At 35.0% G+C, this 11,632-nt stretch overlaps 1 protein-coding gene across 1 annotated transcript; it reads right to left on the bottom strand.

The window, feature by feature from the left end:
* Positions 1-3,906: 3,906 nt before the first annotated feature.
* On the bottom strand, positions 3,907-10,737 carry LOC126718034 (uncharacterized). Its single transcript, XM_050420061.1, has 4 exons — positions 10,168-10,737; positions 5,665-5,948; positions 4,793-5,020; positions 3,907-4,686 (listed from the first exon to the last, which is right to left on the bottom strand). The coding sequence occupies exons 1-4, from the start codon at positions 10,556-10,558 to the stop codon at positions 4,174-4,176; spliced, it is 1,416 nt and encodes a 471-aa protein (XP_050276018.1). The 5' UTR covers positions 10,559-10,737; the 3' UTR covers positions 3,907-4,173.
* Positions 10,738-11,632: the final 895 nt, after the last annotated feature.

The following is an 11,632-nucleotide window of genomic DNA, read 5'->3' as shown; positions in this document are numbered from 1 at the left end:
GTTGTGGTTAGTTATTTAAAATTCCAAAAGATACAATTGTTCAGTGTCTTATTTTGCAAAAAGAAATGACACAATTGTTTGGTTTTTAAATGTAGTTGTGTGGCATAAATATATGTAGGCATATGGCGCAATAAGGTAAAGTCAACAAAAGGTCAAACGTTTCGGCTATTAGTTATTATATAGATATAGATTTGGGTTGCATAAGTGGGCTCTTAAATTTCCATGGGATGAGTGTGGGCTTTGATACTCTTATAAAAACTTTTATTTTATATAAAATGAAACTTACAAAAAATAAAATAAAATTGTATTAAATATTAGCATATATGTAGCCGTGTATGTGTGTAATATACAACTATGATTCTTTAACAACTTAATTGGAGGCCTAATCAATATTTAGTGTGCGTTTGCATAGCGGCAAGTGTGCATTTGCGTTTTTGGCTAGGTCCCACAGCACTGTTCATGACCCAGCCAAACTCAACAAAATGCAAATTTCTAGGTAAATTTGGGTCCCACAGCACTATTCACACATTTAAAATTATTTTGCTACAGTATTTTCAGCAATAAGTTTTCAATTTTTAGCAAATAAGTGGTATCCAAACAAACGTTTGAATTTATTTTTTTTCCTTCTTAATATGGGCCTAAGATACTCACCACTAAAATGTTTAAATTCAGGATTTCTTAACCCTTACTCTTTTAGGACAAGTGATTTCATCAAAAAATACCAACATGAATTGCATGAAGATGTTGATTTATATCTATTAGTTAGTATAGTTGTGAGTGCAACTGTAAGACTAACATCAACTCTTCTACTCAAAAAAGTAACATTTGACACATTAAAAAGTTACTTTATTTATTACAACACATCATTTTACAACTCACTCTACATCACATATCTTATTTTTCACTTTTATTTATTTTTTATTCCTCTCTCTCTCTCTCTCTCTCTCTCTCTCTCTCTCTCTCTCTCTCTCTCATATTCCACAAAAGCAACCACACCCTCCAAAAAAACCTTCTGCATCTCATGAGCTAAATTGACTCCTCCCTCTTACTATCTCACCTCTCTCCTTTCTTTCACTCTATTGTCTCTCTATTTAAGTTAAAATCGGGCTTTGGGATCACGGTTGTATGATGACAATGACTGATCGATTGGGTTTTTTGGGTTTGCTATGGCGGTAAACGGCTAAGATCCCTTCTCTTCTAGGTTCATTAACAGTGGTGGATGGATTTTAATGGTGGCCAGTGAACGGTGGGTTTGGCTGGTAACTGGGTTTGGTGGTTGAAGGTGGTGCTGACGATGTGAGCCTAAAGGTGGGTTTAGTTGGTGATGGGTTTGGCTTTGGTGGTGCTTGGTGGGTTTCACCAGTGATTTTGTTTGCTATGTTTGGTGGTGATTGGCAGAGGTGTTGTTGAAGGTGTGTTTGTGATTGTTGTTGCTATGGCAGTGGTTTGCAAGAGAGAGAGTCAATAAAGAGGAGAGAGATAAAATTAGTAAAATATTTAGAACATATGTTTGTACCGTCTCAAATCTAGAACATCACTGTAGCTCAATGCTAATTTTTTTGAGATTTGACATATCTGATGTAGGTGGGTTTTTTTGTGTTTAGTATGCTAAATGCCAACAATTTAGCATTTAGTACACCTGATGCTAATGGTCTAAAATATAAATAAAATGATTGAAATTCGGTAGTAATATTAATAATTGTAAATAGAATGAAGAAGAAATTGTAAACAATAATGAGTTCAGCTATCAAAATTTTGGAATAGAGTAAAAATTAAATGTGATGAAGGGTGTGCATCCTTCCACCATGAGCGTATTTCTGTATTTCTCTTTTTTGATGAGTGAAGTGAAAGCAAGGAGAAAAAATAGATGATTATTCTATAGTAAATTTGAGGTATAGACAATAAGATACTATAACTTCATTTGTTCTTATAGTTCTAGGTGTATGTCTTTGTCCCTTTTAAATAAAATTAGAAGGCGTAATATGTGAGAGAGAGAGAGAGAGAGAGAATAAAGTGTACGTGTATTATTTTCCTATATAAGAGCACTCGTACCAATCCTTTTATAATAGAAAAAGTCTATTATTTTATACATTTTTGCTCAAAATCTACCCACATCAGTCCCTTTATAATATTATGCATTTCCATTATTGTTTACAACAATTGTGTATATTTACATGACTACTGTAACTTTCTATTTTATTTTATTTTCCTTTCTCCTCTCTCATTCGATTCTCTCACTTCCTCTGCTTTCTTTCTCCTCTATCTTCTCTTGAATCCAACAACAAATCTATACAAATCATCAAATTTATTATAAATCTAGGTCCCAAATTCATTAAACCCTCTCCTAAAAAAAAAAAAAAATCATCAAACCTATATAAATAATCAAACCCAAATTGCAAAAGAAGAAGAAGAAGAAGAAGATGCAAAAGTAGTAGAAGAAGAAGAAGATGCCAAAGAAGAAGAAGCAATATCAAATTTTCACATGAAATGACCACCCATAGTAGTGGAGAAATCCATCCAAAATCACTGCTTTCTCTACCCAAAATCACCACCCAAATTGCAGAAGAAGAAGGGAAGAAGGATAAAAACTCAGAGAAATAAAGAGTTTGGAGTGTGTTAAGGTGGCTGGGGCCATGGGGTAGATGTGAAATAATTATTAAAAAAAAAGTGAAAAATATTATTTAAATAGAAGAGGGTGTATGATAGATAATCTGATGTAAGTGTTTTTGCAAATTGGTTTTGTAAAATAAAAAAAGTTAGTTGTTAGGGTAAAATAGAAGGAAAGTTTTAGACGGACTGATACGAATGCTTTAAGCTTTTGGCCTTTGGCTAAAAAAGAAAAGGTATAAAAATTTAGTTGACTTTTGGTCTGTTGGACTTCTCAAATAGTGCAAGGGTTGCAGACTATTGGAGCAAGTTTAAGAAGCACAAGAGGGAGGAAGGAGACCAATTTTCCTAAATAGCAGTTGGGTGATCAAGGACATTAACTAGTGAAGATTCTGTAATGAACTAGCCCATTTAGAAGCCCACACAACCATTGGTGACATGCCACGCTTCATGCACATGACATTCTGTAATGCACTAGCCCCTTTAAAGCACAAGTCTCAGAGATTTTGTAATGAAAGCTCATGGGCTTGACCACACGTCAGATTCCTAAAAGCATTTTCCCTCTTGACAGGCAATGGGTGGTGTAAATTCACTAGGGACCTTGAAAAGGACTTTTCAAAGTTATTAAGGACCTCACAGTATTTGGATGGAGAGGAAGGAAAAGGGAGTAGAGAGTAGAAGGAAGGGAAGAGTTGAATGAACCTTTTGGATTTTTTTAAGGCCCAAGAAGAAGCATTTAAGGGGATTTTGAGGGTTATTTTACCCTTTCAAACCCCTCGTTTTTTTTTCTCCCATATTGGGGGAATTTGGAGGGGATGAGAGGATAAAAATTCCACTTATATTTAAGATATTTAAATTGTCAATTTTGTACCTTACAGTATCAGTTTTTATCTATTTCTCTAATATTAACAAAATAGGATCATAATTATTCATTTAAATAATCAGTCTTCTTCTCTATCCCATCTCTACTTAATTTTTAAAATATTCAAACAAAGGAGAAGGATATTTACTCCTTCCCACTATTACTTTTTACATCCAAATGAAGGGAAGGGGTAACCATTCCTCTCCTCTCCTTCTTCTCCTTAACCTCAACACTCCTTTCCCTCCAAACTACCAAATACACTGTACAAGGGGGGAAAAAACTAAACACAAGTTTCTTTCTTTCTCACTTGAAGAGGTTTAGTATGTTTGAATTATGATCAACAAGCTCTTTTAGAGAGTCAGAATTCCTTTTGGATCCCCAAGGAGATTTGCCAGTTATGTACAACCAATTATTCAACTCATACGAAAAGGAGAACAAGCAAAAGAAAATAAAAATTTCCACTTAACTATAATCACATAGTTTTCTCACATACACGCACCCTCATCCTCGTAGGAAGGCCATGACTTACAATTACATCTTCTGATTTTGTAGTTTTGTCGTGTTGTTTCTGGTTCTATACTTTCTATTCTTGATTTTCTTGATTTTCTAAGTCAAGCAATTTCTAACACATTACATGCCTAATTTTGAAACTTCTCTATTTACAACCATTAACAAAAGAAAGCACCTTAACTGAAAAACCAGAGTCATACCCAATTGCTTGCAAGTGCAAAATCATGGAATCTAAAGGAGGATTCCCCAGCCGTGTCTCGCTCAAGCCTTATTTCTGGTCCATGATCACCAACAACTCTACTACTACCACAAGGAACTTCAGGTGGCAGAAGCTGTATTTGATTCTCATCAGGAAGGCGTGGCAATTGAACTTCAGGTGGTAATTGCATAACAGAAGGGGTAGCAGCTCTAGACCTGTTGGCACCACTTGGTACAGCCAATGCTCTATCCCACAACAACACATGAATGGTAATTGGAACCTTGGCATGCCGGTGCAATGAGAGCTTCTGGCTGAGTGAAACAGTGTCAAAGCATCGAATTGCTCCCGTTGATGAAACTATCCATGGTAGGACCTTCTGATTGGCAACTCTTGAGACCACCAGCAGCATAGATGAGTTTGTAGCTTCTTTATACAAATTGCGTAGCCCTGACCGGGTTGAAGGTGCATTTTCATCATCATCAATAACTGATGAGATGAAAATAAATCCCTGTCAGTTAACAAACAAAATATAAGCAAATTGCCTTGAGAAGATATAATTCCAACTAAATACAGCATCAGCATATCCTCAGGGCCTGGAGAGTTAGTTAGCAAACCTCTTCTGTCCGGCTAATAGCAAATCCAAGCTTTGTGTCGTCTTCTCTTAGCTTGATTTCAATTGCAAACTCTCCACCAAGACAAGCATACCAGAGACGAACTGCTCTAACAACACCAATGTCTACCCCGTGGTAATCCTCAAAACCATATAGGCTTGCATTTGCAAGATTAGACAAATCAGATAAGGACCCTGCATTCACTGTGGAAGAAGCTGTTTTTCCAGAGATCTGTGACATGAGAAATATAGTTATAACTGTCATATGATACTAGCGGATCAACAAGATTACATAGTCTGTCTAATAAGAATTAAAGATAATACTCTCCTATTGAAGAGATATCCTATTGTATGTATTATACCAAGAACTATTCCAAAATATCATTAAGAAATTTGTAGCTTTAAAATGTTTTTGGACATGGCAGCATCAGAATCTATCAAGCATATGCATGGATAAAGGATGGCAATTGGCAAGGAAGGTGGAGGAGGAAGATAGTGCTTAACCATGATGTGGCTACCTTTGGACTTCAAAACTGGTCATTGTCAGTTTCAATTGAAAAACAACGATATTTGTTCCCTCCTTTTTAGTAATCTTTTTTAGAATTAGCCTTGACATCACCCTGGATTGCTGCTTAGAAACTTACTAGGAAATTCTCAAAAACATTCTGTGGCTTATCCTTCACTATTTTTGTCAAAGTATAAACATGAAGCTGTAATACAGTACACATCATACTTTCCACAATGCAAACTATAAAGGCATGCCATTAATAATACCATCAAAGGTTAATTACTGCAGAATGCTTATATATCTCATTACAGGACCAAAACCAATCCAAAAGTTTCAGTCCTATTGCTTTGTTGAGATGAGAAGTTTACCTTTGTAAGCAGTGACTCAGTCTGCACGTTCATGAAGACTATTGGAACTCCAGAGGCCTGAGATGCATTGAGCCATGCATTTGCCCTAGCAAGCGTGTCTTCCAAGTCATTGTAGTGAGAAGCGCCTTGATCTGAAGCTTTAGGAAGGAGAAGTATGGAGAGAAAGCAGCTGGAAAAGGGAACTGACAGAAACTCCTGCATCTTCTTCTCCCACCGATATGAAACATATCCATCTTGAAGCCGAGTCCTGGATAGTTCATTTACCATCCTGTCACTCCTTGAAGCTGTAAGGTGGAGCTCATTATTTCACATTTCAAGTAGAATATTGAGATAGGTAATATATAAATAAATAAATAAAGGTAAAATTTGATTTCATGGACTTAATTAGTTCTCATGCAGATACTGTCATCAGCCTCTAGTTTGATGGTACAGCAGAAATAATAGCCCATAGCGAAGAAAGAATTAGAGGCAGTTCTATCGTTCAAGCATCAATTATTTCCACCCGGACAGCAATATGGAATAAACTGGCTCTTGTACTGCAGCACCAACTGCTAGTTGGATTCTGTCAAATTTTTTATTATTTTAATTTTTATAAATCTGTCAAAGAATATTACCAATGCATATAGAGAGAGTGTGCCATTCTGAAACATATTATATGGATTTGGGTTGTAGCACACACGCACAAAGAGAGAGAGAGAACTGTATTAATTATATAAAAAGAAGAAATTCTGTTCTAATAATATACTTGATCACACTTCTAAAGACATTATTTTATCTTTTTTTTAAATGCGAATAATAAGAAATTGGAGACATCAAGGGTCATGCTAAGATAACTGTAATACAGAAGAATCCCTGATAACAAATAAAATTGCACGCAACTGGTTGCTACCTTTACCATGTTGTGGCACAAGGCATGCCCATTTAAGATGTTGACACTTGACACAACGTTTATTTAGTTTTGAAAGAGAGGATCCATCTATGTGCAATTTTAAAACACACGTGCGCACAAAAAGAGAGAGAGAGAGAGAGAGCGAACTGTATTAATTATATAAAAAGAAGAAATTCTGTTCTAATAATACTTGATCACGACTCTAAAGACATTAGTTTAACTTTTTTTTAAATGTGAATAATAAGAAATTGGCAATGTCAAGGTTCATGCTAAGATAACTGTAATACAGAAGAATCCCTGACAACAAATAAATAAATTTTGCACACAACTGGTTGCTACCTTTACTGCGTTGTGGAACAAGGCATGCCTATTTAAGATGTTGACACAATGTTTATTTAGAAAGAGAGGATCCATCTATGGTTGGAGTGTGGGGGAATTTATAAGTGAGACAGTGAATTCTTGATCAAGAGAGGCCTCTATATTCAATGGAAACAAATTCCATTATGTTTTGCATGCCACCCAAAGGGAACTCAAAAATCTAGTCAGCATAGAAAAGGAGCCAATACCACAGCTGAACTAGGATTGAAATAATATATTACAAAAACACAAAAATAGAGCATACACTACCATAAGTGAGTAGCAGAAATGACTAGAAGTAAAAGATGGTGAACCCACAATTAGTTCATAAAGGGTTGGCTGACATCATAAGATAGGATAGGAAAAAATAAAGGTTGTGATCATTAATATAGTTCTACATATCAAAGTGAGAAGGAAAATATATTTCTATGAGTCTATGAGAGGTGAAAATGTCTTGAAACAAATTACATCCCTATATGTATTATTTTAGACCAAATATTTAGTTTATCATCTTCAATCTCCAATCAAATGTTGTGTCAAAGGATACAATCCTCAATATTTATAGCACACTAACCCTATATTAATTCCAGATTTATAATACACTAACCCTAAATTTTTTACGGAAAATATTAGCATTTTACATTCCTTATTGTACACTTCGTACCTATAACATCTATTGTGCACATTTTTTAATTAATATCCATACTTAAAAGTTAAAACCTGAAATAGCTGGTGTGAAAAAAAAAAAAAAAAAAAAAAAAAACTGTGAGAGAATCAATGCGCCTTTTTAGAATGCGCCTTTTTAGGATAGTTTATATTTAAAGAGCTACAAAAATAAACTTTGAGAACTAAAAAACAATTTTTTTTTTTTTTTTTTGTGTTTGTTTTGAATTTTTTTTTTTTTTTTTTTTTTGGGGGATGGAGGTTTATGTAGTCTAAACTGTAGAGTCCATATATCATGCTCAATTGTAAAAAGTAAAAGATCTAGTCTTGAGTGGGATTGTGATTTGCAAGAAATTGACAAAGTAGGTGAAGTGGAAAATGGTCCCATACAAGTTACAACCAAACACAGCATTAATGTCAATTTTGATAAAGATAATCATGAGTATCACGCAGTTGTGGTTGTGGGCGAGAAAAATATGTTGCTTTCATATTTCAATCCAATTTTCGTAAATGATTTTACCTTTGAATAAATAAAAAGACTCATAAGCCATTCATTTTTCACTTTCATTTTTTCCCCGGGATCTAAGCCTTTTAAATAAGAAGATAAAGAATATAAAGGAGCTAGGCTTCAAGAAAATGCAAGTGGGCAATATTATTAAATATTGAAGGAAAAAAAATTAAAAAATTGAAAAAAAAAAGTTCTAGAAAAGATATATAAAAAAGAAAAAGTTGAATGATTTGATAAATTGGACAAATTACCAGCTCATGTAGCAAAACTAATTAAGGAAATTAAGGAATCTGACAGAAAATAATATAGGTTTTGAACCTGTTAAATCAGTCATTTCAATTGAGTTTTCTAATACCGATGATAATCACCAAAAAGTTGTTTGATAACTCCATGGAATATACTGTATACAACTATTTAGAGTTGTTTGCAAAAGGTTGTTTGTAATTTTTTGAGATACGTGTGGATGAAAAAGTATGTGAAAATATATGTAATATTGTTTAAAATATAAAAATGTGAGTTTAAGATGATAGACCAATAAGAGTACTCGAACCACACTTTATCAAGGAAGGTTTAACTAATTTTTTTGGGCTTTTTTGTATCTAAAAGATTTTCTCGAATTAATTTATGAAGGGTGTGTGTGCAGGTTGTGGGTGTTGGTCTCATCTACAGTCGATCAAGTCAGGAACGGCTCCAAAAAAAATTTTTCATGATGTTTCTTAAAAAATATAAATTACACAATCTAATAAAAAGATAAATTCATATATTGACAACAACGACAATAAAAAAAAAACACGCAAATACATAAAGTTTACAATTACCTTCTACGAGTTTTTATATTTTGAAATCGTTGCATGATAGTCTTATTATTAATGCTACAAGCTACATTTCTTTCAATGTACACAACCTAGCAATCATCCATCCACTGAATGCAGAACAAATTATGGAGCAAAATTTAATTTTATTGGCATAAAAAAAACTAAGGGTGCTCCCAAATTTTTTTTGAAGGGTAAACAAATAAAAAATTATAAATTATTATATATATATTTTCAGGTCAGGGTGGTCCTGGGACCACCCTGGCCTTAACGTGGTGCTGCCCCTGGATCGAGTAGTGTAATTGACCAGCCATTCCTAAGTCCTATCTACAGTTTTACCAACTTGAGATTATAATAAAAGGTACAGAAAATTCAAAACCCGTGAGGAAATTCATCTGGGTATTTCAATGGCAACTCTAATTATAAAATTCTTCTTCTTCTTTTATTTTTTTATATTTGAGAATCAAAATTTGAACTCTGTGGAATATACAAACCAAGTGCCATCAACTTCAAATGGGTTAATGGGGGCTACATACAATTACTTGGACAAAGTCTTCGCTTAAATTTTGGAATTTGATCATGAATAAGAAAAACCGAAATTAAAAAAATAAAAATTATAATAATAATAGAAAAAAACAATTTAAGTGTATGGTGCTTTGCATGCAAAACAATTTAAGTTGCACATTAAATCTCAATTATATTGCTTTTATATAAAAAATTAAATACAGCAATTTATATAAAAATAAATAAATAAATAAAACAGCCATAGTTAGTAGCATTTTATATGCTAAATAATTCACTCTGAAAATTAAAAAATTTGCTTCTAAACTGATTTGAAGGAAAATTTATCTTATCAAAAGTCATATTCACTACGTTTGTGGTTTTATAACTATTTTTTTGCACGATTTAACTTTTTAAACATAGCGCAAATCAATTAATGCTTATTAAATGATATAGTTTAGATATTTGTACATAGCCATTTAAAAAAAAAAGAAAAAAAAAAAGAAGATATTTGTGCATGAAAATTCATGGTTAAAATTCATGGTGCAAGTTTTTTTTCCATACAATCAACGTATTAAATGCAATGACAGCGTGGCAAAATCCAAACCATTTATTTATAAATTGTAGGGCTAGGATTCGAATTACTATAATTCGCGGTATTCACTGAAAACCTATATATATATATATATATATTATTATTATTATCATGAACAGTGTGAAAACGATAACTGAGTTGATGGAAAAGTCAAAACCAGCGAGTCACACTCACTCACCTTGGAGCTGAAGGCAATCGGACTCGGACCGATCCAAGAACCCGACAGCGTAATTCGGGTCAGCGATGGACCTAAGCATGTACTGCTTCTTCTGCGAGTCGTTAGGCACAATACAAGCTTGCAACTCGGCGAACTCGTCCACGCCTCTCCGAACTCGGACCAGAATCGAAGTCTCTTTCTTCTTGAACGACTCGTGTAGAACCTTCTGGACCCCACTTTTTCCGTTCTTGAACGGCGATTTGAACCGACCCGAGTTCCCGATTCGGAGCTCCTCGACTATGTCGCCGGTCCACTCGTCGGCTGTGGAAGTGCCTTTTAGGCACTCGATGGAGAGAACCGTCGGAGATTTCTGGTCTGGACTCGTGGTGGGTTGGACTCGGTCCATGGGCATTTTCGGAATTTTGCGCAGCTCTGTGTAGAAACAATGTTTGATCAAAGCGAAGTGTGTTTTGAGAGGCTTCGAGGGTATTAATAAGAGAGAGGGGTTTGGGATGTTGGTGACGTGGCAGCGGGGACTTGTCGGTTTCTGGGAATTTTCTTTCTTTGGAGTTGAAAGATATGGAAGGTTGTAATAATAAATTAATAATTCAATTAGGTGAATGATGGAGATTTGGACTTTTTTGTTGTTGAGCGTGGTGTTTGTCTGTGGAAATTTGATGATATTTTTCTAGGTCAGAACTGGGAACAACTTTTCAATTGTTTTATTCTAGTTATGGTAATGAAGTTATATAAAAAAGAGAGATCAACATATTTAATTTAGCGAGGTATGAGACATTAGAGCACCCACAACAGATGTGTTAAATGTGCCAAATGCCAAATTTTTGGCACATTTAGCACACCAAACACAAAAACGAAGCTTTATCAGATGTTTCAAATGATAAAAATTATACCACATATGAACAGTACCATTGCAAATTTGCAACGGTACGGACAGATGTTGTAAAATTTTTATTATTTTATATTACGTTTTCTCTCTCCTCTCTCTCTTCATTTTCTTTCTTTTCTCCTCTCTCATTCTCCGGCTCCCTCTCTCTTCTTCATTTTTTTCTTTTCTCCTCTCTCACTCTCTGGTTCCCTCTCTCTTCAACCAGTCCGAAATGTTTACCGTCAGCGACAACGGCATAGCTCCGACGGCGACTGCGCGCTCCTCCAAGCTCGATCTCGCTCCAGCCACTCGATCTCACGCTCAGCTACGCTCCAACTACGCTCGATCTCACCCACGCTCGATCTCACCGATCACACCCCGAGGCCGCCATCGATCTCACGCTCAGCCACGCTCCAGCCACTCTGCCTCTCTCTGGTTGTGGGTTTTTTTTTTTTTTTTTTTTTTTTTGCTGCAATTTGGGTTGATCTGATGGTGGAGGTGGGCTGTGGGCTATGGGCAGTGACAGTGGCAGTGGTGGTGGGCTGTGGGGGTGATGGCCATCTCCTCTCTGTTTGAATCGATGGCTATTTGTTTGTTTGA

This window comes from Quercus robur, chromosome 1, assembly GCF_932294415.1.
Source record: "Quercus robur chromosome 1, dhQueRobu3.1, whole genome shotgun sequence".
NCBI classification, from domain to species: domain Eukaryota; kingdom Viridiplantae; phylum Streptophyta; class Magnoliopsida; order Fagales; family Fagaceae; genus Quercus; species Quercus robur.
The sequence above is the reverse complement of the archived record's forward strand: the minus strand, read 5'-3'. Positions and strand labels throughout refer to the sequence as shown.

Excerpts from the sequence above, each read along its gene's own strand:
- LOC126718034 (XM_050420061.1), bottom strand. The coding sequence starts at position 10,558 with ATGCCCATGGACCGAGTCCAACCCACCACGAGTCCAGACCAGAAATCT. Across the intron at positions 5,949-10,167 it reads CGATTGCCTTCAGCTCCAAG|CTTCAAGGAGTGACAGGATG; the intron begins GTGAGTGAGTGT and ends TCCACCTTACAG. Across the intron at positions 5,021-5,664 it reads CTGAGTCACTGCTTACAAAG|ATCTCTGGAAAAACAGCTTC; the intron begins GTAAACTTCTCA and ends CTCATGTCACAG.